At 51.6% G+C, this 27,739-nt stretch overlaps 1 protein-coding gene across 2 annotated transcripts; it reads left to right on the top strand.

Annotated features, from left to right (window-relative positions):
* The first annotated feature begins 1,401 nt into the window (after window positions 1–1,401).
* Window positions 1,402–26,845, top strand: CTDSP2 (CTD small phosphatase 2). Of its 2 annotated transcripts, none has more exons than XM_012469789.2 (8): window positions 1,402–1,770; window positions 17,017–17,165; window positions 19,008–19,046; window positions 19,500–19,601; window positions 20,465–20,521; window positions 22,468–22,560; window positions 22,698–22,883; window positions 23,063–26,845. In XM_012469789.2, exons 1-8 carry the CDS (start codon window positions 1,707–1,709, stop codon window positions 23,186–23,188), a joined length of 816 nt encoding a protein of 271 aa, XP_012325212.1. In that variant the 5' UTR covers window positions 1,402–1,706; the 3' UTR covers window positions 23,189–26,845. The 2 variants fall into 2 exon arrangements, with proteins under 2 accessions (XP_012325212.1, XP_012325211.1); XM_012469788.2 differs by having other exon boundaries at window positions 1,677–1,770; window positions 19,008–19,064; window positions 23,063–25,099.
* Window positions 26,846–27,739: the final 894 nt, after the last annotated feature.

The following is a 27,739-nucleotide window of genomic DNA, read 5'->3' as shown; positions in this document are numbered from 1 at the left end:
CCAGCGTTTCTGGAGCTACTACCTCTGGGGAACAAAAGCACCTACAACCTTGAACAGAGAGACTCCAGAGTTGAGAGTCCAGGAGCCTTAGCCAGGGGAGCGTGTCCTGAGGCCTAAAGAGCAAGAGGGGAGGGCAGCTAGAGTCCATAAAGCTGAGCTCTTCCTTGAGAGACCTCCATCCATCTAAAGAAAGATGGGACTATGGGGGCAGAGAGAGGGAGAGGAGGCGGGGCAGCCTAAACAGAAATAAGTCCGTGGCTGCAAGGAAAGCCCAGCACCTCAGGTCTCATTTTCAGCGTGGGAGGGACACAGTCCCCAGGTCAGTTCCAGTTCTTACTCTCTGGGGTCCTAAGTCTGCCCACACGCACAAACTCCTTTCGGGATTCGAAGGCTGTACTTTTTTTTTTTTTTTTTTTTTTTAAGACGGAGTCTCGCTCTGTTGCCCAGGGTGGAGTGGAGTGCAGTGGTGGCGCGATCTAGGTTCACTGCAACCTCCACCTACCGAGTTCAAGCGATTCTCCTGCCTCAGCCTCCCGTGTAGCTGGGACTACAGGCGCTCGCCACCACGCAGAGCTAATTTTTTTATATCTTCAGTAGAGACGGAGTTTCACCATCTTGGCCAGGCTGGTCTTGAACTCCTGACCTCGTGATCCACTGCCTCAGCCTCCCAAAGTGCTGAGATTACAGGTGTGAGCCACCGCGCCCGGCCTCGAAGGTTATACTTTTATGTGACTTGGTAGGTCCTTGATTCGAGGGCTAAGCAGTGAGTAAGGTTAACTTCCGATCCACCCCATCCTCGGCTGGAGTTGTGTTAGGCTTGGCGGATGGCCCTGGTCACCGCCGAAGGGCGGAACCTTTCCGCCTTCCCCGAGCACAGCCACCAAGACAAGAACACCCCAGCACCGAGCACAGAAACGTGAGCTTTGCAGTGAGTGGCCTTTTAAACAGTTGGGAAGGGGGTGTGGCCGAGGAAACTGGGAGGCCGCAGTATGGCGAAGGGGGAGTGGCCCGGGGGCGTGGCCGTGGCGCTTGGAATGTTGTTAGGTCCTCTCACCGCATAGTAAGGAGGGGCCACGCCCCTTTCCTCCAAGAGAGCCAATCGGAACACCGGAGCGGTTTCAAGTCTCCCCCGCCAGCCTGCCCGCCCGCCACCCCACCCCCCTTAGTGATTCGCTATTTCCGTTAACAAAATAGCAAAGCTCCGGACTGTCCGCAGCCCCGGCGGCTCACAGGTGGAGGGTCCTGGGGCCTAGGACGCAGCCCCGGAGCAGGAAGCTCCAACGGGCCGTGCAGAGGCCGAGTCCAGAGCCCCGAGGCGCGCGGGGGTGGGCGCTGCAGCCGCGGGTTGTTTATCTGGAGTACGGAGGGGAGGGGGGAGCCTGGAAACCGCCCCGTGTCCCATTTCCTCCTCTTGTTTTCGCTCCGGATTCTCCATGTTGGACCCAAACTGAGGAGCCCGGAGCTGCCGCCGGGGAATCGGGGCCGGGGGCACCCGGGGGAGCCGCTGCCCGGGCCGCCCGCCCTCCGTACAGGCCGCCTCCCTTCCCGGCCCGGGGAGGAAACGAGAGGGGGGATGTGAACAGCTGTAGAAGTCTGAGTATCGGGAGCCGGAGCGGGCCCCCGCCCAGGCCCCCCAGCCCAGCCCAGCCCGCGCGCCCGCCCGCCCGTCCTCCCGCCCTGCCAGCCCGGGCCCGCGGGATTGTTAGATGGAACACGGCTCCATCATCACCCAGGCGCGGAGGGAAGACGCCCTGGTGCTCACCAAGCAAGGTAGGGGCAGCAACTTCCCAAAACTTTGCGTCGCCCCCGGGCGCGGAGGGGGCTGGCACAGCCCCGAACGCAGGTCTCGGCCCTTGACCTCCCGGGCTCAGAGCCAGCGATTCCGACTGGACCTCTCCGGTCCATCCGCCCCCGCATCCCGGTTGGTACTCAGACCTCCGTGGGGGCTGCACGGTGCCCGGGAACCCGGCGCCCGAGGGGTAGGGGCGTCATCGGCGCAGCTGTCACCCTGTCCTGCAACCCCTCCCCCCGGGGCTGAGAGACGGAGGGGTCCCTCTCGAAGCACTGGGCCACCCCGCGTCTGCCCCCTCTGGAGTTGGGGGGTGGGTCGTCACTTTCCTTCACCGCAGCGCGCGGTTGCCCCGGGATCGCGGGGAGGGGTTAAGAAGGGGAAGGAGGGGCCCCCAGCTGGAACAGAGCCGGGACTGGAGTCCAGCACTTTCAGGACCCCCCAAGCCTGAGTTCGCTCCAGCAGCTAGCTGGCGGTGACGGCGTCCGGCGGGACTTGGGACCAAGTTCACCCCTTGGAGGCGGGGGCGGTCGCGGTGGGGGAGGGGCCCGGGCCCTGGCAGACCAGACGTGGCGGGTTCCCGGCTCAGCGCGAGGCTGGGGACCTCGGCGGCGCGGGGCTCCCACCCGGCTGCCTCTGGCCGGTTTCGCTGAGCAAACAAGCCCGACCCCGAGGCCCGGCCAGAGCCCCTCCCTGCCCGGTGCGCTCCCCCGGGGCCGCCGCTGCACACACAGAGCCGCGTTTGTTTAGCCCGGGAGCGGTGTCCCTGGTTACATAATTCGCCGGATGGCATCAGACCCGGCGTGGTTCTGAATCGCGCAGCGAAAAAGTGCGAGTTCTCTGTGGGCAGCGGTTGGGGGCCCCCGGCTGCCAGAGTGTCAGGTGGAGGTGAGAGGGGGCTCGCGTGGGTGAGGCCGAGTTCGAGGCCTCTCCCGGAGCGGGAAAAAGCTGGGGCCCGAGGGTGGAACCTCTTAGTTTGGTTACAGTGGGGGACTCGAAACTCTTTCCTCCTCCGCCACGTTCTTCTTCTGGCCTTCAGGAATGTGTCCAGAATAGCGGGCAGCATTTCCGCGGGTTGTAAGGACGAGTGTGGCGTTTCTCGGCAGAGCTCCCGGACCCAGGCCATCTGGCCCTGGAGGCTGGGGCGGGAGCTGGCTCCTGGGGCCGAATTCCGAGCGCTCCCGCCTCTCCTCCACCGAGCGCGAGGGGCCGGTGCTGCAGTTGAACACACTGAGGCCTAGAGCCTGGTGGGCGGCCAGCTTAGGCGCCTAGTGTGCCCCACGTCTCCCTGTTTGGCAACATTCGTCAGCAGGTCACTATTTCCTGGGGTTCACGTTCCAAGGAGCTCCCCCAACTTCCTTAGGGGCAAAGCCGCTGAGTTGGTGGTATCAGCCTCCCAAATTCTCTCAGTGGAACGAGAGGAGCTGGGGGGGTGGTTGGGGGAGGGGGCAATGTGTTCCTCTTGCATCACTGGCTGGGCTTTAAATAAGCCTGCCCTGAGGAGGGATGAGCCTTGCCTACTCAGATCCCAACCCCCCCCAGAAGGCTCCGGCCTCCCTGACCTCGGTGTTGCCATGATTTCTGCTCTCCTAGCTGCATCTGTAACCAGGCTGTGACCCAGGCAGCAACTTCACCGCCTCTACTGGCTGCTCAACTGTGCTGATGGCTGAAAAAGGGAGGGAGGCTTCCTGTGTTTATAGCTCACTCCTGACTCTTCCCACTGCCTTCCCAACCTCATCCCAGGAAAAGACCCTAAGAGCTAGCCAGAGGGGAAGGATTCAAGAAGGGCCAGTGGTGATGAGCAGGGGGAGGAACCCTGTGCTTCCCCACTAGGTCCTCCTCTCTTGCAGGGGCTTGGGAGGGTGCCTTGGACATCATGGGGCCACGCCAGGAGTGAGGGAAAGCTGGACTGCGCAGGGGCATCTTATAAACCAGAGCTGTAAGTTTCATCCACCAGGGTGAATGGCAGGCCGCAGAATAGAGAACAGCAGAAAGCAAAGCAACTGGCTTGACAGTGTTAAGTTGCTGGTGTTGGATTTTCTTGGAGTTAGTATTTCTCCTTTTTTGTGTGTGTGTGGTTTGTCCTTCCAGACTTAGCCCTTGAATTCTCAAGCCAGCAGCCACTGAGTCTCTCCCTCCCCGTGTAATTTTCTTTTCTTATTTTTTTTTTTACTGAGATGGAGTCTCACTCTGTCACCCAGGCTGGATGAAGTACAGTGGCACGATCTCGGCTCACTGCAACCTCCACCTCCCAGATTCAAGCAATTCTCCTGCCTCAGCCTCCCTAGTAGCTGGGATTACAGGTGTGCGCCACCACAGGCAGCTATATTTTTTTTTTGTGTACTTTTAGTAGAGACGGGGTTTCATCATGTTGCCCCCGCTATTCTCAACTCCTGAGGTGATCAGCCCCCCTTGGCCTCCCAAAGGGCTCCCAAAGTGCTGGGATTACAGGCGCGAGGTACTGTGCTGGGGGGGCCCTGCCCTTGTAATTTGATTGCATTCCAGAGAAGCCATGCTTTCTTGCTGGGCTGCTTAGGCACCCAGCAACTACCACTAAGCCAACTTTCTGAGTCCCACATCATTTACAAACAGAACCTACATCTTCGAAACAAAACAAAAAACAAAGGCTGGGGGACTGGGGAAGCAGATGTTTTAATTAGCTCCTTTTGGAGTTCCTCCTCCCCACTCCCTCCTCTCTACTCCCTCCTCTCCACTCCCTTCTCCCCACTCCCTCCTCTCCACTCCCTCCTCTCCACTACATCCCATCTCCATGCCCTGCCTGCCTTTGGAAAAAGGGGAAGAAGGAGTGTGAGACAGTTTATTAATATAAGTAAATTTCTGGAGAGAAACAAATGGCTCCTAGCTTGGGCGGCTTTTCAGTGAAGTTACTTGCCATTGCAGAATTTTTTTTTTTTTTCTTTTTTAGCATTCTGTTCTCTGAGGTTTAAGGCTGGCTGGGTGTGTTGATGATTCAAAAGTAATTACAGTAGGGGAAGTAGAACAAAGTTGCTGAGAGCATTGATGATAAAAGCACCAAAATTGGATCATCTTCCCAGACAGATGGGTGAAATGGCTTTCTGGTACAGCAAGGACAGGATTGTGTGTAACATCAAAAAGAAAAAAAGAAATGTTAATATCAGCTTGGCAAGAATGGCCATTTATTGCAGCTCTATATGAGATTGTCACCCTGTTGCTAAGAGGTTGTAACCTTGGCTTTGGGATTAGGTTTTCCTTCCCCAAAAGCCAAGGAAACAAGACCTACCCTGTAACCTCCCAACGTGAAATGAGACCCGGTGGAGGCAGCCTCTTCCGGAGCTCTCAGTGACCCACACGCTTCTTGGAGGAATCAGAGATGTTTTGGTTGTCCATGAATCCTGATGCCCCTTCCTCTCAATGATGCCTTGGATTACTTTCTCACATGCAGAACTGGACAGGTTCTGATAGCTAATTGCAAGGATTCTTCTGAGACTGACCATCCCTGAAAGTTAGGATGTGGCAAGTTTTCAGGATGACTAGCTCTTTTGTTATCCACATAAGGGAGAAATTCTGGCTTATTCCCTCAAGAAGTTGTTCAGACACCCGTGACTGTATATACAGCTAAGCCTTTAACTTGAAAAGCTTAGACATGAATGTTGCTGGAGCTTCCTTCCATAGCTCACTGTATGGGGGGTGGGCGGGAAGCCTGCGTGTTTAGAGCTGGCTCCTCCTACCCTGCTTGTGCCTCTCACCTTCCTTTGCCTACCCTGGGTCTTGGCCTCTTTGTGCTCTCACAGGGACTGCTGAGGCTCCCTCCTGCATCTCCTTTGGAGTTTTCCCCCGATCTTGGGGTAGGGATTGGAGCCTGCATGGTGACTGAAGCTTGTGTTTGCTCTTGCCCCCAAAATCCCAAAGGAGTGCTGATAACTCAGCAACAAAGTTTGTAAATGCCTAACATCTGGGGCCAGGGTGTTTGGAGTTGACTTGCAGAGCTTTCCACTGAGCAGCACTGGAATTGCTGTGAAAAATCCCTCAGGAGATGGCAGAGGTGGGGGTGTTCTTTGTCCTCTCTTCTCAACCGTAGAGGTCTTAAAGAAACTGGGTAGCTGAGAGGTGCCATTTCATCCTCTCTCTCAGTGGGACCTTCCAAATCCCTTATGGATTTTGTTAAAATGGTCAAATACTATAGACGTGACGTTTCTAGCCAAGGTGAATTGATGCTCCCAACCTAACTGTGGAGAATTAAAGTGTTTGTAAGTAAGTATGGGAAAGAAAGACAGTATGTAAGTATATCTGGGATTGTGTGTGTATGCGTGTACATACTCAGTACATAGTTTCTCTTTCCTTTCTCTTCCTTCTCCAGTTTTTTTTTTTCTGCTAGCTTTTGGGTAATTTGGGGTATTGTCTTTTCTTCCCATCATGGGAAGTTTGGTTCTTGGATTGGATGAAGTGGGAACAAGGTCAGGGATAGTGGCTAAAGTTTTTATTGTTACTTCAGAGCAGTTTCTGAAGCAAAATTGCTTTAGGCGTGGGTTCAAATCTCTTTTCCTATTTACAATGAGAGTTGACAAATCACTTCTGAGTACCTTATCTATAAAATAGTAATAATGATGTCTACCCTTCTATAATACCTGGTCCTTAGTAGGTGCTTGATAAATATTAATGTCCTTCTTTTTTATATAGTGAGACTACTCTGTTCACCTTCCTCCATTCCCCCAAGGACACAGTGTAAACAGCACGTAGTCTTGTGGGTTTTATTGTCCAAGACAGGTGGCCGGGGGTCAGAGGGGACACTGACTGTAGGGGCTTGGGCCTTCTGGAAGGATCAACTTCTGAGGCTTACAAACAGCCCTGCTGCACAGACCCCTTCTTTGTGCCATTGTGTCTTGGGATGTGATTTTAGTTGCCTGGGCTTTGGGGCTTTTGCCATTCTGTCTGGTGCCTGGGTATCTGGGGATGGGAGGAGGCCAGGCATGTGCCCTTGAGTCTCTAAAGTCTAAACTGCCTTAGAGGTTCTTAGATATGGATATAATGAATATTCAAGACAACTGTATGCTACGCTCCCTTACTGTTTGCTTGCTTTGAGAGTTAATGAACTGAGAGATTCAGGTTTCTTTTAGGTAATTTCAATAGCAAGAAGGGAAAAAGAAAATGGGGTTTGAAGAGAAATAGATGTTCTTCAGCTGTTTGTTTGCTGATGTAGTTTTGGGGTACAACATTGAGAAAGTGCAAAAGCGGCATTGATCTGCTTTTCACCTTGTCTTAGTCTGGCCAGCTCGGGGAAGCCTGGAATTTTGCTTGTCTTGGGGATGTGGGATTGGGTGTGGCCCTGACAGATTTCCCTCTCTTTTCTGAAATGGAGGAGTAGTCCTCAACTGGGATGCAGATGAGCGCATTAACATGCAAATCTTAACGAAGAAATGACTAGAAATTAAAGTGGAGAAGTTGACTTCTTAAAACTGAAAGCATCTCTGGACCAGAGACCAAATAGAATGGGTTTCTTTTTCTGGCAAAATGCCCAGCCCTTCAGGCCTGAGAATGCCTGAGCCAGGATCTGTTATCACAGGGTACTCCAGTGAGCGCCACAGCCTCCCTCTAGGCAAAAGTATGTATGCCCTGTTTTTTGTTAGCAGTTCTAGGAGATAGCCTTGAACCTGATCTCTGAGTGCATCTAACATTTCCTTTTCCCTCTTAGGTACTCTAGTCCTTCTCCCACCCCATCTCCCAAATCAGACTTGGCTCTTACTCTCTTTTTATTCTGTACCTTCTTTTATTTCTTGCCACAGCTTTTTCCATCCTGTTGAATTTGTTCTTCCTAATCCACACTGTTCACAGGGAACAAATACAGCCCCAGTCCTAGTGAGAGCTAAGCAGACTCATGGAAAGGCTCAAATTGCCTGTTTCCTGGATAGTAGATCCCAGCTCTTATGTTCCCACAGTGGAATAGAGCTAGGACCCCTCTTTCACAGGAACAGGGGCCTGCAGGTAGAGACAGCAGATTTCTGACTCAGGTCACATAGAACAACTACCCCAAGAGAAAAAAACCAAACCCTGGGCCTGAGTCCTCCAAGGCTTGCAGAAACACCGAGCCAATCAGGTATGGTGGAGAGAGGCAATTCAGACTTTGGCTGAATTGCCTTCTAGCCCTGGAAGGGTTAGTCAAAGACCCTGGCATCTTTAGATGTTGGCTTTCAGCCAGGGACACACATCAGAATCTCCTGTGATGCTTGCTAAAAATACAGGCCCCCTACCTGGAATCTACTGAATCAGCGCATGGGCAGGTGGGCCAGGCACACATGTATTCCAAATGCTCCTTGTGGTTCTGACAGGTGCCCCTGGAGAACAGCCAGGTAGGCACAGCAGTGGCCCCAACTGCCTGTTTCGCCCCGAGCAGAAAAATTCCTCTTGTAGTCCATTTTTGCTGTTTGTTAAAGATCTGTGGCTCTTCCAAGGGAGTCCTAAAGTTTTCTGAGTAAATGGACAGAGTAATGATACTTGTTTACCCAGTAATGGTTACAGCCAATATTTATGGAGTGCTTGCCATAGGCAAGGTACTATTCCTAGCATTTTACATCTAGTATCTCACTTAGTTCTCCTGACAACTTTTCCTTTCCAATAAGAGGAATTAACCTCACTTAACAGATAAGGAAAACCTTCACAGGGAGAGGGAAGGACTTTGCCCAAGGGTACACAGCAAGTGTCAGCCAGACCCCTCCAAAGTCAGGCCTTAACTCTGACCCAGCTGCCTCTCTTTTGCATTGGCTGGCATTTCACTTCCTTTGAGTTCATGCTTCAGATGAAGCCACCTTTTAAGGGACCATATAGGGGAAACCTTTCCAGATTGGCATATGAGGAAACTGAACCCCAGAGAGTTGTGCCCTAGCAAGACCACAGAACTGTTGAGAAGCTGAACTGGAGCCAAAGCTGGGTTTCCTGACTTGCAGATGAGTGCTTTCTTAGTTTGACTCACCTGTACAGCTTGGCTGGTCCTAGGTGAAGCTGAGGTGTATGGGAGGAGCAGGTGAATGTCCCTGGAGATGGGTGTCTCCCTGGCAGACTCCTTCTAGTCCTTCTGCAGAGGTCAGCCACATGAAGGAGGAACTGGTTGGCCAACCTCAATGAGTGTGTCTGTGTGTGTGCAACTGATTGGTTTTTGTGGAGTCCCAGAAAAGATCATTTCCGGTTTGGCCCCGTTACTACCTCTGAAATGAGGTAACCTCTGAAATGAGTTAGAAGAAATCTCTGTGGTCCCTTTAGTGGGAACATTGTGAAATGGAGACTGAGGTAGGAATATGAAAGTGCTCTGCACTTAATGAGTAGCAGTTGACACTTACCAAGCTTTTATTAGGACCTGGACACTCCCTAAGCTCCTTATAATTCTGACACTTTGAGAAATAGGTAGTCTTCCCATTTTACAGATGAAGAAACTGAGGCCCATGGCTGCATACCTTACACATGGCAGAGCCTGGATTTGAACACAAGCTTTGTGTCACCACTGTGTTGTCCCCTGGTCAGAGCAGATACCCTTGCTTTGTCCTGTGCCCTCATGGCTTTCTCCATCTCATGTTTGTGTCAGCCTAAAGCAGGCTTACATTCCTGGAAGGAAAGAAGCACTGGATTCTTTTTAGGCTTCAACTATTTCCAAGCATTCTGGGAGTCAAGGGCACGGCACCAAGGCAGAAGCTTGAAACAGCCACTAAGAGGGTGTCTGTGTGTAGTCCCTCCCACAGGGGCTTGTTCTACACCTTCTTAAGGGGAAGGAGGGGTCGCCCCAGGGGGGCAAGATTGGTTTCCAGTCCCTTACAATGATACCTTTGCTCTGGCTGGTGCTCCATAGGGCAGGGCCTCCTGCTGAGGCAGGGACAGGATCCAGCCCTTTAAGTTTTTTTGGATGGCTTCTCAGGCTTGTCCCCTGCTGTCCTGTGGGCCATCAGATCACTTCCTGACATCTCCCAAGAGTCCTCTCGAGTGGGGCTTGTAGGGCTGAGCCTGCAGCTGCCTTATCTATGAGGAAATGCCTCCTTTGTCTCTGGTCCAGGACCTACTACTTCTGGAGGCCCACCCCAACCCAGCACGTTTTTAAAGTATGTTGGAGCTACCCAGGAGGGTGATTTGGCAGTAACTCCTTTAGAGGCTAATTCTGAAATCAGCTTGCTTTAGAAGTTGCCAGAAATCCCCTGCTCAGAAAACTGAGTCCTCTGACCTCCCTTGCTGAGGTCAGAGACCAGATTGCTGAAGGGTGCAGAGGAAAGGCAGGAAACAAGAAAGTGTGTCACCTGTGACCTTCACCCCACAGGTGGCACTAAGGACTCAGGTCTGAAAGAAGAGACAGCCATGTAGGGAGCCCTCTTGCCGAGGGAAAGGGAACTAATGGAGACACTGGCTTAGGTAGGGCTGCCCCAGTTGCAGGTTGCAGGGAGGGCACCAGCATAGAACATGCTGGGGTGAGCCAAACAGCATGGCAAAAATGCTTTCTTATTTTATTTTATTTTATTTTATTTTATTTTAGAGAGAGTTTTGTTCTGTCTACCAGGCTGGAGTGTAATGGTGTGATCTCAGCTCACTGCAACCTCCACCTCTCGGGTTCAAGCAATTCTCCTGCTTTAGCCTCCAGAGTAGCTGGGATTACAGGCACTCACTACCACACCCGGCTAAGTTTTGCATTATTAGTAGAGATGGGGTTTCAGCTTGTTGGCCATGCTGGTCTTGAACTCCTGACGTCAGGTGATCCACCCGCCTCAGCCTCCCAAAGTATAAAATTGCTCTTTAAAAAAAATGTCCATGCAGTTATATTCACAGTTCGCAGCTACTTTTTGGAACTTTGGGAGCTGGTGCTAAGCTGGATCGAGCCCTGCCTTGCTTGTTAGCTGAAGAGAACAGTGTCAGTGGTCAGCACTGTGAAAGCAGTACACCCTCCCCATTGTTTGCAGTCTTCTGTGTGTGGGGGCTGTCTAGGCATCTCACCCTTTTTTGTTCCCTGCCGACTCACCTGCTGGTCCCAGGAGCTCTTCCGTCCACCTGGCACTTTAGAGCCTGTCTGCAGCCAAGGCACAGATGCCCCTTGCAGAGGACCCGGGAGGACTTCTCTCCGTGGGGGAGTCCCAGTCAAATGTGTCTTGGCTGCAGGGTCCAGGCAGATGGCCAAGAAGGGCCGGAAATGCTCCAAATACTCTCCTTCCTCCAATAGCTGAGAGGAAGGAGGCCCCTCAGAGGGGCCATTTTATAGTGATAGCCAGGCTAGTTTTTTTCTATGGGGGATGGGAGGGTGGGGAAGGAAGTACTTCTGGGGATGAACCAAGAAAGAAAGCAACTTTCTACGTGAATGGGCTTGTTAAAATCAGATAGCCTCAGAGGTTACCTTCTGCCAGTCCCAGGCGGATGTGCGAGGAGTTTCTTTGCTGGGACACAAAGCTGTGTTGTTGACAAAAGTGATATCTGTACTTGACCTTCAGAAGATTAAAAATAGTGTTGTCCTGGTCACTCTGGTCTTCATTTGTATGTGTGCACGTGTTTGTACATGCACGCAGTATTTTTTTTATTTTTGAGAAAGGGTCTTACTGTCATCCAGGCTGAGTGCAATGGTGAGAGCATGGCTCACTGCAGCCTCGAACTCCCAGGCTCAGGTGATTCTCCCACTTCAGCCTACCAAGCTGGGACTACAGGTGCGCCTAGCTAATTTTTTTTGGAGAACAAGATTTCGCCGCGTTGCTCAGGCTGATCTCAAACTCCTGGGCTCTTGTGATCCACCTGCCTCAGCCTCTCAAAGTGCTGGGATTACAGGCTTGAGCCACTGCCCCTGGCCCATGCATACACTTCTTAAGAGGCAGAGGCAAATAGTGTCTAACCTGGTGCTTCTTGGGGGTGGTGGGGGTGAATACCAGGGGAGAGGATGATTTTTGTCTCAAGTGAAACAGTCTTACTTGTCGTTTTTCACAGAATACCAGTCAGGGAGTTTGTGAGCTGGAAAACAAATTTCATAGTGGATTGGGGAGAAGGTATAGGGGTTGTTTTGACTTTCTGAAACCTGCTTATGATCAGAGCTGTCAGGCAGCTTTCCCTCGTCTTCTCTTCTTGGGCTTCATCCACGTGATGCTGGTTGGAGGGCTCCTGATTGTTGCTGGCCTCCTGGAATGAGGCCCATGATGTTGCCAATTAGTGCTCATCTCCCCTTGGATAATTAATTGAAACAAGCACAGCGTTTAGCTTTAGAGTTTGCGCAGTGCCTTACTCTCTTTGTTCATCCTTTCAGTCCTGAGTGAGGGCTTGCTGTTATCCCAATTTATGGATGAGGAAACTAAGGCTCCAAGAGGCTGTGTGGCTGAGTCGGTAACTGGCAGAGCCTGGACCCCAACCCTGATGATCCTCAGTGGGGGCATACTCCTTACATCCCCTCTTGTTCTCACACCCCGCCTCAGTAGGAAGCCTTGCAGCAGTGAGCTGGAGGGCTGGCCTGGCTTCCCTGTCTTCAGCCACCTGCCCACTTTCTTCTTTAGCCAGAGTTGGTTCCCTCGTTGGGTCTGTGCTGGTCCTCTCAGACATTTTGTTTGGGGCAGGGAAAGCAGAAGCACATCTGCGTCTGGGCAGGAGAGCAGGGCTGGGTATCCACGGAGGGTAGCAGGGAATGAAGGAGGGAGAGCGCTGGTCGTGGGGTTGCATGGCATCTGCTAGAGTCCTGCCCTCCCTGATTGGGGAAACCATGTGCAATGAATTTCCTATGGGGTCCAGGCGTGGAGGGTCACACCTGTAATCCTAGGACTTTGGAAGGCTGAGGTGGGTGGATCACTCGAGGTCCAGTTTGAGACCAGCCTGGGCAACATAGTGAGACCCCCGTCTCAATTTTTTTTTTTGAGACAGAGTTTCGCTCTTGCTGCCCAGACTAGAGTGCAGTGGCTCAGTCTTCGGCTCACCACAACCTCCACCTCCTGGGTTCAAGCACTTCTCCTGCTTCAGCTTCCCAAGTAGCTGGGATTGCAGGCATGCGCCACCACGCCCGGCTAATTTTGTATTTTTTAGTAGAGATGGGGTTTCTCCATGTTGGTCAGCTGGTCTCGATTTCTGGACCTCAGGTGATCCACCCGCCTCAGCCTCCCAAAGTGCTGGGATTACAGGCGTGAGCCACCGCGCCTGACCTTTTTTTTTTTCTTTTTTTAAAAGAAGGAAATCTCTGTGGGCCTTAAATCCTCTTGTCCCCGGTGTTCCTCTCCTGGAAAGGCATGCTGTGCCCTTCCCATCGCACACAGAGGGGTAGCGGGTGGCCTGCACCTGGTTATCAGGGACACAATGCTGAGTGCTGGCTGAAAGGAGCCATGTGAAAGGCTCTTTGACACAAGTTTCAGATCCCACTCTGAACTCTGTGGTTCCCTCACCCTTAAACCCAAGAAACAATGCAGGTCTTGGTCCAAAGCTCCGGGCTCCATCCCCTCCCTCCTCCTCTCCCCCATTGTCATCTTGATCTCCCAGAGGCATCTGCCAGTCAGAGAAGGTGCAGGCAGGGGTGGGGTGGATTCCCTGGAGTGGAATCCCAGGGCCTTGCGCATTTCACCCCTTGTGACTTTGATGGCGTGCCCAAGAAAACATGGGGTAAGGGGCAGGGGCTAGACCCCCAAACTGGTCTTTTACCAGCTCATCCTAGAGAGGAGGAGAGCAAAATTTCCCAAGAAGACTGTAGTCCTAGCTACTTGGGAGGCTGAGGTAGGAGGATTGCTTGAGCCTGGGACATCGAGGCTACAGTGAGCCATGATCACACCACTTCACTTTAGCCTGGGCAATAGAATGAGACTCTTGTCTCAGAAAAATGTTTTCAATAAGGTACCTTGAGAGTCCCCTACACTTTTCATTTGTTGCATGAGTAAATGTGTATGAGGTCCCTGAACTGTCAGAGACCCTATACAGGGTAATGGTTAAGAGCCTGGACTCTGGGTTCAGGCAGATCTGGGTTTGAATCCTGGCTCTGCTGTCATACTACCAGCATGACCGTGACCCAGGTTACTTAACCTCTCTGTGCTTTAGTTTCCCTTCTGTAAAATGGGGAACTAGTACCAAAGTGTTAATAGCAAGGTTTAATGAGGTAATGATGTCAAGTGTCTAACACAGGCACATCCCTGATGCTCCATAAACATGGCGGTGGCCTAGAAAGACTCAGTGACTTGCCTCAGGGGTCCAGCTCCCTCGGCCCTCACCTTCCTCTCACATAAAGGAGGCTTCTCTATCTAACTCTTCTGGGCTATTACAAACTAATGGAGGCTTCCCCTGGTCCTAGCTCAGTAGATGTGACAGGCCCTGGAGGCCCTTGGAGTCATTCACTTAGCCAAACAAAGTTACTGAGCACCTGATACGCAGAGGGTCATGGAGGCTGATGAGTGCACTGGGCTGGGGCCATTGCAGGTCTTGCAGGGAGGCAGCCACGCTGGGGGAGGCTGATGCATTCTGATGAATTCTCTGGCATAGTATTTGGAAAGGTAAGGAGGACAGCCAGCCTGGAAAAGGATGTGGGGAAGCAGGGCCCCATCAGGGGAGTGGAGAATCAGGGACGCCTGAGGTATTGTTCTTGCCCTTGTAGGTCTGGAGTACTCTGCTTCAAGCTCCTGCCCCCAAGGTCAAGGCATTTGTGGTCTCAGAGGCCCAGGCCTGCCAGCCACATTGTGTTTTTGAGAAGGCCCTCATCCCCTGCAGAGTCCAAGCTACCTCCTTGTCTAGGACTGAGGCGCTTCTGCCTGTTGTGCTCCCTGCAGTAGGCACAGGCCAGGCCTTAACCATGCCCCTAGCCAGCTGCCCCTTTCCCCCCACCTCAGGATTACTCAGCCTTCACAGTTTCTGTCACTAAGATGCTGAGTGCATTCCTGATGGCCTCTCTTCAGGAAAAGCCCAGGGTGTGTGGCCTTTTAAACAAGGCTCTGTGCCCGGGTTAAGCCTCTGATTGTGGTTCTGTATGAAGAAACCATAAACCAAAGGGAAAAGCGATGGTTCAGCTTTGGTCTTAGAGCTTTGTGTCAGCATCTGCCCTGAGTCCCTGGGCTTAGAATTTAACGTGAGCCATACAGGCAGTGGGGAAGCTGTCCTTTCCCTCCAATTTCAGCATAGAAATAGGGAGAGAAAGTCCAAGGAACCTCTGTCTTGCTGTCTTTTTTTTTTTTTTTTTTTGGCTGAGCCAGAGTCTCGCCCTGTTGCCCAAGCTGGAGAGCAGTGGACTGATCTTGGCTTACTGCAACTTCTGCCTCCTAGGTTCAAGGATTCTTCTGCTTCAGCCTCCCAAGTAGCTGGGACTACAGGTGTGCACCACCATGCACGGCTAATTTTTGTATTTTTAGTAGAGATGGGTTTTTGCCATGTTGGCCGGGCTGGTCTCAAAGTCCTGACCTCAGGTGGTCCACCTGCCTGGGCCTCCCAAAGTGCTGAGATTACAGGTATGAACCACCACGCCTGGCCTGTCTTTTCTTTTTAAATTTGAGATGAGGTCTTGCTATGTTGCCCAGGCTGGTCTTGACTTCTGAACTTGAGGAATCCTCTTGTATGAGCCACTGTGCCCAGCTTATCCTGGTCTCTTTGAGTGCTGGGCTCTGCTCTGAATTATTTCTCCTTGATAAAAGGCTCTGGGGGATGTCCCCAGCACAACTTCTTGACAAAATCCCTGCCCTAGAAATCTTGGTTCCTCTTTCAGAGCCAGGAGCTTGAAAGTGATGTCCAGGTTTTTAGGCTAATTGCTGGAAAGGCCCAGTCATTTTCTAAAAGGTTTCCAGTGGCCATACCAATGTTAAGGAATCTGGCCTAACCCAGGGAGGAAAGAGAGAGAGCACATACAGGCTCTGGACCGGCCAATAGGGGAGGCTGAGCCAGCACCAGCAGGAAGTCCTCTGCCTTTCTGCTGATGCAGAGCTGAGTTCGTTGTCCTAGAGGTGATGCTGACTGCACTTGTCCGACTGCTGTATAAAGGCCATTTTCTCACCCTTGGTCCTGGGGAATAGTTTGATCTTTCCCTGTTCCTCTCCAGGGGGTACAGGCAGCCCAGTAGCTGGATTTTAAATGGCTCTCCCATCACCCACTTCTGCAAGGGCCACCTTGGTGCACATTCTGGGTGAGTCGCTCCTGGGCAACCCCAAACATTGTCTTCCTCTTCCCCTCATCCCTTTCCCAAGGAACAACACAGGGCAGTTTGTTCTTCATGGTACATTCTGCTTTTGTTTCTTTCCCCCACAGACAGAGGCATTTCTGGCTTCCATTTTCCTGCACAGTAGTTTGCCCTGTGCTTTAAACTGGGATGGCTTGGGTTTAATCTTTAGGCCCATGTCCTGCTCAGGCTCTGGAATACTTCAGACCCTCTGGAGAAGAGACCTGTGACCAAGGACCATTCTGTGAGTGGTTGTGCAGCGCCACCTCCTGGCCACATTGTCCATCGTATCTTCCCACTTGTGCTCAACAGTCAGAAAAGTTCATCTATAGCAAAAGGAACTTGCAAAAGATACCTGAAGTCGATTTCTAGTTGATCCTGTAATGCCCATAGCTTTTTTGGTATCTGCTTGGCCCTTCTGGGGCTGTCTTGCCAAGTCTATTAAAATGACTTTGTTTCCACTCTCCAAATGATGAAGGCAGGACTAAGCAGCTGCAGTTCAAAAGCAAGGCTGTCAGCCTAGAACCCAAGGCTGTGTGTGTGTGTTCCAAGGGGCTAATCCATGGTATCTGTGTGGGGAGGCTGCTGGAGTGTAGGAGGGAGACCAGGCTGTGAACAAAAAGTGTAGCTTCTTCCTTGGGGCTGGGGCTGCTCTGGAGTTCTAGTCTCTTGTTTCTAGCTTGAAGTTTTTAGGCAAAATAGGCTCAGTTCTGCCTCCACTGACCCAGTATCTAGGGAAGCTGATGCTGAACAGAACTGCATCTCCACTAACTCGAAGGGCAGAACTGATGGCCTTCCTGGGAATTGATGTTAGGGAGGATTTTTGTCTGTGCATTAATTTTGGGTGTGCTGCACCTGGATTCTATGCCTGGCCCCATCTGCCCCCATGGAATGAAGGACAAATCCTCTGTAGCTCAGGTCTCCCAAGCCAGAGAGCGGGGATTCCTGATGTTCCTGCTTTAAAGAGAAAAGGCTGGAGTAAACATGTATGTTTCACTGTTAACTGTATATGGTTGTTCACCAGGCACATACTGTGTGCCCTAGTGGAGCTTACAGACTAGAAGAGATATTATATGGACATGGTAGAAGCCGTGGACAGAAACTGATGTTTCTAGAGCTAAAGCCTCTGACCTTCTCTCCACTCTAGGCCTGGTCTCCAAGTCCTCTCCTAAGAAGCCTCGTGGACGTAACATCTTCAAGGCCCTTTTCTGCTGTTTTCGCGCCCAGCATGTTGGCCAGTCAAGTTGCTCCACTGAGCTCGCTGCCTATAAGGAGGAAGCGAACACCATTGCTAAGGTAGCTGGGTTGGGGTGGTGAGATTCCAGCAAGGAAAGGACTGTTAGTGGGAGATCCCTGCTGATGATGGCAACCAGACAAGGAAGCCTTGCCTGAGGTTGCAAAGATTTCTGGCTGAGAGGGGGCCCTTCCTCCATCCTTCCATAAGTAGTTCATTTCCCTTCTGTTGCTTCCCCTTTGCGGTGTGGGCCATCTAGATGTCCGTGTGGTTTCTGAGGGCCTCTGTGATTCTGATCCTTCCAGGTTCCAGGAACTATGCAAGATGCTTTGCATATATTGTCTCATGTGATCAGCCAGCAGCCCTGTGAGGAGATCACAGGATTCCCACTTTGCAGATAATGGGCTTATGTAGCACCTGAAGAGTTCATGGCTAATAAATGGTAGTGTCAGGATTTGAACTTAGATATCTGTGAAGCCTGTGTTTATTGTTCTCTACTATGCAAGGCTACCTTCCAAGTTACCTGACTTACAGGGAACTAGGGAATTGAAACTCTACCATGCTCTTAATAACCCCTATCAGCAATTCTCTCCTGTACCCATGCAAGGCATTTGGAAATGTGTTGGTATTTTTATATGTGCCGCATTTCACAGGTGGGGCCGGCCCCAACCAACAAAAATTATTCTGCCCCTAAAGCCAGTGGTACTTCTCTGAAACACTGAGGTCTGCTTGTCCTTCCTTTTTCTCAAAACCAGGCTAAAGACACACATCAATGAAAAATCACTGCATTTTGCAATGGGGGAAATGGTTAAATAAAATACAACATGACAGTATTACGGAGTGATCAGTTTTTACAGACTTCTCAGTAGCATGGAGAAGTATTGAGTTGCAACATTAAGAAGTCAGAGTGTGTAATTATATAGCATTATGGAAAAAGTCTGCTGACAGATTTGAAGGCAGTACACTGAAATGTCACATTGTTTATCTAAGTGCCAGGATTTTAATTTTTCTTCAGAGTTTTCATTAAGAACACTTAAAACCAGGCCAAAGCGTGGTGGCTCACGCCTGTAATCCCAGCACTTTGGGAAGCTGAGGCAGGTAGATCACAAGGTCAGGAGATTGAGATCATCCTGGCTAACACAGTGAAACCTCGTCTCTACCAAAAATACAAAAAAATTAGCCAGGCACGGTGGCATGCGCCTGTAGTCTCAGCTCCTCAGGAGGCTGAGGCAGGAGAATCACTTGAACCCAGGAGGTGGAGGTTGCAGTGAGCTGAGATCACACCACTGCACTCCAGCCTGGGTGACAGAGCAAGACTTCGTCTTTTTAAAAAAAAAAAAAAGGAACACTTAAAACCATAACATTTCTATTATTAGCAAAAATTGGGGTTGGGGCTTGCTGATCTCTGCACTCCTCCTCCCCTCACATTTTGGGTACCCACAGTGTGGCTTACTTGATGTTTTGTAGGGCTTGTTGTTCTCCCATGTAATCCCCAAGGAGGGCATAGAAAACAACATGTTCTCAGAGAAGCTTGAATTTAAGGACTTAGCAAGAGTTTGCCACCGTGAGGAATTCAGATTTTGGTTCTGCCTCTGACTCTGTGTCCCTGAATCAGTTACTTGAGTTCCCTGTTCCTCACTTTGTCCAATTGAGAGACAGTGGCTACTGAGAACAGGGACACTTGTCTTCTCCAGCCTTCATCAGGCCTAGTGTGGGAAGGAAGCTCTAGCCTTTCCCTTTTCCTGTCCCACTCCTAAGAAAAGTCACTTTTGACACAGTAGGAGCTTCCAGGTGGCTGGATCTATGGGAGGAAGTTGCCCTCCAGGCCTGAGACAGAAGCAGTGGGTTTGGATGGGGTGGGAAAGGCGATGAGATGGCACTGACCACCTCCTTTTCTTCCACAGTCGGATCTGCTCCAGTGTCTCCAGTACCAGTTCTACCAGGTACGTCACTCTGGCCTGGTAAGTACTCAGAAGCCAGGACCCTGTGATCCCTGCCAGCTCCACGGGCAGGGTGATGCCCACACTCCTTGATGCCTGACCAGCTACCTCCCTGCCCTGGGAAGCTATTTATTCCTCATATTAGTTAAGGGCCTACTGTGTGCAAGGTGTTAGATTTTAGGGGACAGCTGGTGCTCCATGCTTTCCTCCCACAGCTGCTGTCCATTCCCACACCAGCCCTGGCCACCACCTCCAACGTCCAGATCACTTAATAGTCCCATTGGGAGGCCGAAACCAAGGAAACAACTACCTCCTCTCTTCCTGTCCTTTAAGTGGTGCCTATCCTGGGTTGGTGATTCTGTCTCCACAAACAGCCCAGCTCTTCCCATAGTTATGCCAAGGGGTACAATTGGGCTTTCTTGGTGGGCAGATCTCAGCAACCTGGCTTGGTTTTAGATCCCGGGGACCTGCCTGCTCCCAGAGGTGACAGAGGAAGATCAAGGAAGGATCTGTGTGGTCATTGACCTGGACGAAACCCTTGTGCACAGCTCTTTTAAGGTAACTCAACGTCAGCTTCCTACCGTTATCTTGGGTCCTCCTGTGAATCTGATGACAGATGTGTAAGGCAGCCTAGCCGGGCACGGTGGCTTACGCCTGTAATCCCAGCACTTTGGGAGGCCGAGGTGGGTGGATCACGAGGTCAAGAGATCAAGACCATCCTAGTCAACACGGTGAAACCCCGTCTCTACTAAAAATACAAAAAATTAACTGGGCATGGTGGCGCGTGCCTGTAATCCCAGCTGCTCAGGAGGCTGAGGCAGGAGAATTGCCTGAACCCAGGAGGCGGAGGTTGCGGTGAGCTGAGATCGTGCCATTGCACTCCAGCCTGCGTAACAAGAGCGAAACTCCGTCTCAAAAAAAAAAAAAAGGCAGCCTAAAGGTGAGGATAGAAGAGTGATCAGAAGGGAGAAGGCCAGGCCTCTGGCATTTTGGCCATCCTGGCATCACAGGTATCTAAAGGCCCCACTGGAGAATGTTGAGTAGGAACCCTGTGTGTTCCGCCGGGGATGCGATCCCCAATAACACCCAATAGGCCGCCTGAGCCACATAGCACAGAGAGCCGCCAGGGCTCTGTACAGGGCAGGCCTAAGAGAGTAGTTGAATCACCTTTGGCCCTTGCCCCTGTTTGTCTGATGAGGAAACTCAGGCCCTGACACTCTCCATTTAGATAGAATTTGTCAGAGTGGGAATGCTAAGGAGTAGGGAAAACCAGAATGGGATATCACATCTTGAACTAGGGTGAGAACTCCTTAGTTGGGTAGCCAGAGTCTAAAACCTATTTTTCCCCACCCACCTAGGGGTATGGTGGGGGCTTCATGTTTCTTTGCCATGCTGACAGCATTAACTTTTCTGCCTTCCAGCCAATAAACAATGCTGACTTCATAGTGCCTATAGAGATTGAGGGGACCACTCACCAGGTGAGCTGCTGGCCAGACCACACTCGGTCCAGAGGGTGGGGGGTCTGCCTTCTGCCCCACCTGTCCTGGGGTCCTTCACCCATCTCAGGGCTTGGGTTCCGTCAGTTAATCCCTTTTCTGTAACTTCAGCCTCCCTGCTTTATTGGTATCTTTCACACTCAAGGCTTTCTCATCTTAGGGAGGTTCAGCCCTATGTCCCCCCCAGCTGTCACCCTTGTTTTCTCTTTGCAACCAAGCTGTTTAAAAGAACAGTTTACATCTTATTTAATAATAGTAATAGCTGTCGTTTGTTAACCACCATCCCCTCACATGGCCTGTGCTGTTAAATGATTTATTACATTTCTCTATTCCTTAAGAGTGGATATCTCTTTGCCTGTTACAGGCAAGGAAACCAGTAGTAACTGTTTCCTCTGCCTGGAATGCCCTCTTGCCCATGATCCCCCACTGTGAATAGCTAGTGACTTTCTTCGTCCCCAGCCCAGACATCTCCTCCTCTGTGAAGCCTTCTCTGACTGTCTTCCCTGGGGTCCTCCATTGGATTCTGCCTGAGGAAGTGCTTGGTGTGTGTCTCAAAGTAAAGAGCACTCACATCTAAATGAGACCAGGTTCCAGCCTGCAGCCTATGCAGTCCCGGGTTAAGGATCATGTGACATTGCTAGTGAAAGACCATTTACTCCGCTTGCATGCTCAGAAGGCCTGCCAGGCCCCACTGCCAGCACGAGAGTTGGCCCAGCAGCCCTTTACAGTCTAGCTGAGGGCATAGGGATGTGCTAAACCCTTGGGGAAGAGATGAAGGCATATTTTCAGACAGGCACATATACACTGTGAACTCCTGGCTAACAAGGAAGGGTATGAATAATTTTTAAAAGGATGAGATTAAAATGAGGGAGCACTACCTGCCCAAGGGAGGTTTTAAGCAAAGACTGGTGAAAGGATGCCGGACGTGATGAATAGCTGGGATAAGGAAGGGGCCTGTTGGAGGTGGAAGGAATGGCAGGCTAACAGAAGCGCAGTTGTGGCTGCCTGGAGCAGAGGGTTCCTGCCGAGCTCCGAGGGGTCTGGTGAGTTGGTGGCCAATTCAGGTCTGCTCTAGGAGAATCATGGCAGGCTGACTCTCTGAGCTCAGGAGTAATGTGGGTAAAGGAGCTTTGGGAGTCGGGCGCCGTGGCTTACACCTGTCATCCCACCACTCTGGGAGGCCGAGGCAGGAGGAACACTTGAGCCCATGAGTTCACAACCAGCCTGGCCTCACACAGCGAGACCCCATCTCTAAAAAATAAGTAAATAAATAAAATAAAAAGGAGCTTTGGGGAAATGGTTCCAGTAGCACCTGTGTAGACTGGAGTCAGAAGCAATAGTATGCAGACCAATGGGTCAGGTAGCCAAAGGACTTGCCAAAATATGCAGGATCATAAAGGTGGACACAGGTGTTAGGAGTGGCTGGCAGGAGCAAGCACAAAATCGGGTGCAGAGTGTCTGTGGTCATTGAGGGGAAAAAGTCACCTCTTCCTGGTGCAGTTCATAGCCTGATGGTAACCTGGACAGACGGTCCTGCCGAAGCCAAGGAAAGAAAATTTCCATAGAGGCTGTGGCTGGATTCAAGTAATCCAGGATAGGCTGTTTCCATCTGTGAGGCCTATTCTTGATTACTTGTTTCTGGAGGCAGCTGATGGTCCACCGCCGGAAACACAGATGGCTCCCGGGACATGGTGTATGCGCTTCTTCCTGAGCCAGGTTAAGGTTGGGACCACTGATCCATTGGAGGCATGGTGAGGGGGTGCAGCCAGTTCCCCGGGTTTGTGGGGCCTTCTAGCCAGGTAGTCCAGGAGGCTGGGCTGCAGGGGTTGAGAGCTCCTTGCTGCTCTCTATGTAACTGGTGAAGGTACCCGGTACTGCAAAGCTTCATCACAGGGACACCTCCAACAGGCTGCTCTGCTCTTCCTCAGGTGTATGTGCTCAAGAGGCCTTATGTGGATGAGTTCCTGAGACGCATGGGGGAACTCTTTGAATGTGTTCTCTTCACTGCCAGCTTGGCCAAGGTACCTAGGGGTGGGAGGGAAGAACCAGGAGTGGGTGTGGTGGCCACAGGGGTGGTCCGGCAGCTCCCTTTTGGTACCCAGGGTGCTACAGGAGGACCAGGACTGCATCCAAACTTAGGCATCTTCTCTCCTCCTAGTATGCCGACCCTGTGACAGACCTGCTGGACCGGTGTGGAGTGTTCCGGGCCCGCCTATTCCGTGAGTCCTGCGTGTTTCACCAGGGCTGCTACGTCAAGGACCTCAGCCGCCTAGGGAGGGACCTGAGGAAGACTCTCATCCTGGACAACTCGCCTGCTTCTTATATCTTCCATCCTGAGAATGCAGTGAGTGTTCTTGACACGTGTCCACGACAGGGACTGGGAGAGGTAGCAGGCTGTGGAACTGTGGGCTCCACCACAGAAGCACACCCCTCCAGGAAGACCCAGCCACCCTCTAGGGCTCTGGGGTGAGGGAGGGGGGAAGCAGCACTCGGGAGATTGACACCACATCTTCCCTGCCCAAGGTGCCTGTGCAGTCCTGGTTTGATGACATGGCAGACACCGAGTTACTGAACCTGATCCCAATCTTTGAGGAACTGAGCGGAGCAGAGGACGTCTACACCAGCCTTGGGCAGCTGCGGGCCCCTTAGCCTTCCCTGCTTCCAGGCGACGGCCATTCCAGTAGGGGACTTTCCCACACTGTGCCTTTATGATCAACGTGACAGAGTGGAAGCTGGAACGCCTCACCACACGGCCCAGAAACAGTGAGAAGTGATTGGAAAGAGCTTTAGGACAACCTAGACGCCAAGTGGGCAAATGCCAGACCAACGATACCCAGAGCTACCTGCCACCAAGTTGTTGTCAACATGTGTGTCTGACAGAGAGAGGGAGAGTGTGTGTGTGTGTGTGTGTGTGTGTGTGTGTGTGTGGCCATGAACTGTGGCCCCAGCATATAGTGTTTCACTGGGGGAGAGGCTGAAAGACCAAGACTTCCCAAGTGAGCTTGCCTCCTCTCCTGTCACCCTAGGAGCCACTGAGCTCTATAAGGATGAAGACTATTGAAGGCTTCATTGCCAAACCATGGCCTTTCCTCAGTGTTGTAAGGCCTATGCCAAGGAGAAAGGAAGGTATGCCTTTGGGTGCTCCAGGCACACACCTTTCTGAAGTCCTCCAGCAAGCTGCTGCAGACAAAAGATGACATTTCTGGGAAGATGAGGACTTGATTCCAGACCAGCACCTCAGTGGCCATCAGGGCTTGTGGCCCAAAGGCTATGCTTGCGTCCAGCTGAGTGCCTGGGACGGGCCCTTTCTGTGTCTCCCCAAGGCCGGGGTGCTGAGCCTGCCTTCCTCACCACCTAGCCATAGTCTCAAACCTGTGGGGAAGGAGGTTTTCTCCCTGCCTGGGAAGAGGACAGATAATTGATTTCCGTTCTTTTGACTCTGTTTTAAAATTCTTTTCTAAACACAGAATGTTGGGCCTGTTTTGTTTATGACAAAGCTACAGTCCTGGGCCTGTGATGAATGTCAGTGGTGCTGGGGGTGCAGGGAAAAGACAAATCCTCAAAGCGTGGACATGTGTGTTCCCGGGGCTTGTGGATCAGCTGAGCTCGGGATCATTTCCATAAGTCTGCTCTTCAGGGATTCTCTGCTGGTGCTGGTGCAAGGACTTGTGTTCCAAAGGCTGGGAAGAACTAAGCTGCCCCAGCCCCTCCCATTTCTTGGGCAGGGCTCTTTCCTGTTGTGTCTTCCCCCAGGGCCCGGCCTGTACCAAGCTCTCTGTGTGTGCCAGCCTTCATCCTTCCTGGCTGTTGCTTTTCCTTTTAAGGGCCAGAACTCTTGCTCTTCCTGGGCTGAGGAGGAAAGAGTGTTCTTGCCATTTGCCAACCTAATGTGCATGCTTCCTGCCTCTGGTAACAGGAGGGAGTGAGCCCCTCATAGACCTGCACTCTGGGTGTCTCCTGCGTTCAAAGATTCTTAATAGTGAATGCTTTAAAGTCATCATGAAATTGAAGTTTTCCCAGGGTGGAAAACAAGAGGAAGTGCTGCTGTAATTGGGAGCACAAGGGCCTCCCAAAAAGGAGCCCCACCGCAGCATCACTGCCTTAATCGTGGCCTCCCTGGGGTGGGTGGGGTTCTCTCCCTCTCTCTCCCTCCTCCTAGGGTGGAGGGAGCTCCTATTCCCATTGTTGTGTTCCCTGGAGGCAGGTATCACAAAGCATTTGTGAACTGCTTCTGGTGCAAGGACACCACCCACTCAGGACTCCTCCCCATCATCCCTTCCATGTCCACACCCTAGGTCCAGCCTCAGGAACGAACGAGTTTCAAGAAAAGCAGGTGGTAGAGCAGCAGCTTGGTGCTGTCAGCAGTGGCTGGCTGGCATCTTTCTCTAGTGTAGCGGTGCCACCTCCCCTCCTTGTCCCAAGGTTTTAAAGGCCTTGCCTTTCTCTTTGGTATGATAAAGTGGAACAGAGTCCCCCAAAATTCATGTGGTCATTTCCCCCAGCATCGTGCCTGTGGGGTCCTGCTGTACCTAAAGGGAAAAGTTCCCCACGTGCTAACCAGGAATACCATCTCCTGAAAGAAAGCAGGATCTCAGACCCTTACAGCCCACTGTGGCTTCGAACCCAAGGCCTGGGCTAGGCTGCTATCCTGGTACTGCAGGAGGGGCCTCTCTTCCAAGCCCCACCCTAAGGGTTAGCCCTTGGCCAAATCTGCCATCGGCCCAGCCAGGCTTTTCTGACTAAATAAGCAATAAGAGGCTCTAAGCTGACTGAGTTTCGAGGACCCTTTCAGCCCTCCCTTGGATCTCCATGTTTTTCCAGATGGAGGAAGAGTGTGTGCTACCCCCTTTCCTAACAGGCTTGTCCAAGTGCGTGTTATGGGACCCATGACCAAAGCCCAGGATGGCTTGGTGGGAGTGTCCCTGCTGTGTCTGCATGAAGCCCCTGCTTTCTAGGCCTCACTCCCATCAGAACCCTGCCTGCCCACCTGCAACTCCTCCACAGCAATGCTATTCCCACTTTCTCCAGAGAAGCAACTCAGCCAAACCTAGGCAGGGTCCATTCATGTGGACCAGAGCCAGCCTAGTCATTATTTGCTGTCGGGTTTCCAGTTTCACCATGTGTCAGGGTGAGGCATGATTGTAAAATTTGCTCCTCAGAGGAAATCAGGCCAGACTCAATTTTGGAGGGCAAGGCAAGGGAGGAGGCAACTTCATCCTGGACTCTGTTTTAGGGCTTCCCACCATCAGCCCCTCCCACTTGAGACTGGTCTTTGGGAGGCAATAGGCCAGCATGCCTGGTCAGCACCAATTCAAGCCATGCCAGGAATCTGCCTACCTGCCAGGTTCAGTTCTTTTAAGGTGCCTCTTCAGGGACACAGTGTGTCTCTCTGATTGGGCTTCTAAATCAAAAGCCTGATGTTCGTGTCCCTCTCATAGGGGGAGCTTTGGACACAGGACCAGTTTGGAAAAGGGTCAGGTAAGGGTTTCCACTCTGCATATTGTAGAGGGGACACTCTGTAGGCCCATGGGTCCCTTACTAGAGAGGTTGAGTGAATTTGCCTTCGGTTAACCTGGGACCTTCTGTTTAGCTCCCTCCTGCCTCCCAAAGATTTTAAGCATTTTGTAAATGTATAAACTCACCTCTGGTAACAGTGGCCCAGACGCTGCTTCACGCTAAAAGCATGGAAAGTCTAAAGGCAGTCTTTCCCTGGGAAATGGATGCTAATTCTATTCTCCTGCCCCTGCCTGTTCTTGAGGCCTCATTTAAAAAGAAAGTCCTCTCAGAAGACTGTTCGGCCCCCAGTGTCCTAGCCAGGCTAACTATATGAGAAAGTAAGTCCATTTTACCCTTCACCTCCTCAGTGGGTTACTTAACCACTGTTCTCCCTGGGTCCCTTTTTTCTAAACGGGTTTAGTTCTTTTTCTCCTTTTTTCTAAACGCCAGTAAATATGTACATTGAGCCAGGGAAGAGGAGGCCAGCGTTTGGGCCAGCTGCCCCATTCTTTTAATGTAGGGCCTGCCCTTGGAGCGGCCCCTTCTCTTTGGGCCTTGTGAGCTTCTTTGCTTATCATGTTCCATCTCGTGCCGCTTTCCCCCTTCTAGATGCCATTTGGAGGGTAGGGGATCTGCTTCCCACTGTGACTGGGCTATGGGATTCTGACTACCTTGCTTACAGATTCATGGTTTGATAAATTTGTTGTATTCAAAAACTTGAAATGTAGGACGCCATTAAGTGTCTGTTTATATTTTTGCAATATTTGTATTACTTACAATTAATTAATAAAAGCGGGTTTAAAAAACCTATCCAGGAATGTGAGCTGCTGCTGACCTTGTGGGTGTTCATCGGGCCCTTAGCAAGCGCCACCTTTCTTCTCGCAACCCCTTTGGTTATGAAGCAGCCACACCCCCAGGCTGAGTGGGGTGTTGCACCTGCCAGGAGGCCAGCCACAGATGCTGCACAGGGCTTCTCCTCAAGGTTACACAAGATTCTGCTGCGTTCAACCCCATTGCAGTCAGGTGCTTAGCAAGCATATTTGCTTGATGTCCTATTGACTTCTGTGCATGAACTAGAAGCCCTAAGGGAATGAAGTCTTTTTTTGTTGTTGAGATATAGTCTTGCTTTGTTGCCCAGGCTGGGGTGCAGTGGCGTGATCTCGGCTGACTGCAACCTCCGCCTCCCAGGTTCAAGAGATTTTCCTGCCTCAGCCTCCCAAGTAGCTGAGACTACTGCGCCAGGCTAACTTTTGTATTTTTAGTAGAGATGGGTTTTCACCATCTTGGCCAGGCTGGTCTTGAACTCCTGACCTCAGTCCTGCGGTCTGCCTGCCTCCGCCTCCCAAAGTGCTGGGATTACAGGCATGAGCCACCGCACCCGGCCCTGGGAATGGAGTCTTGATTCTTCTCTGCTCCTCACTGACTCTCCCAAACCGGGAACCTTGAAGCTGAGAGTGCAGCATGGTTCCTGGCACACAGTGGGCACTCAAATATCGACTGGTTTACAGTATGACTGGTAGAGACCCCAACGAGCAAAACTGTGGCCTAATGGAATTCTCCTGGCCTCTCTCCTAGACTTCCCCTCCCTTTGAGAAATGCCAGAAGCTTCTTAGGGAGGCTCTTGCCAGCCTAGACATCACAGGCACTCACAGGGCAGCTCCAACCTCTGCCTCCTGTCATCACCATAATGCATCCATATCTACA

This window comes from Aotus nancymaae, unplaced genomic scaffold (genome assembly GCF_030222135.1).
Source record: "Aotus nancymaae isolate 86718 unplaced genomic scaffold, 86718_ANA_hifiasm-v0.15.2.pri h1tg000016l, whole genome shotgun sequence".
NCBI lineage: Eukaryota > Metazoa > Chordata > Mammalia > Primates > Aotidae > Aotus > Aotus nancymaae.
This window is presented reverse-complemented; position numbering and strand designations above follow the sequence as displayed.

Coding starts and splice junctions, on each gene's coding strand:
- CTDSP2 (XM_012469788.2), top strand. CDS start 1,707: ATGGAACACGGCTCCATCATCACCCAGGCGCGGAGGGAAGACGCCCTG. Junction 1,771..17,016: donor CCTGGTGCTCACCAAGCAAG/GTAGGGGCAGCA, acceptor TCTCCACTCTAG/GCCTGGTCTCCAAGTCCTCT. Junction 22,884..23,062: donor TCTTCCATCCTGAGAATGCA/GTGAGTGTTCTT, acceptor TCCCTGCCCAAG/GTGCCTGTGCAGTCCTGGTT.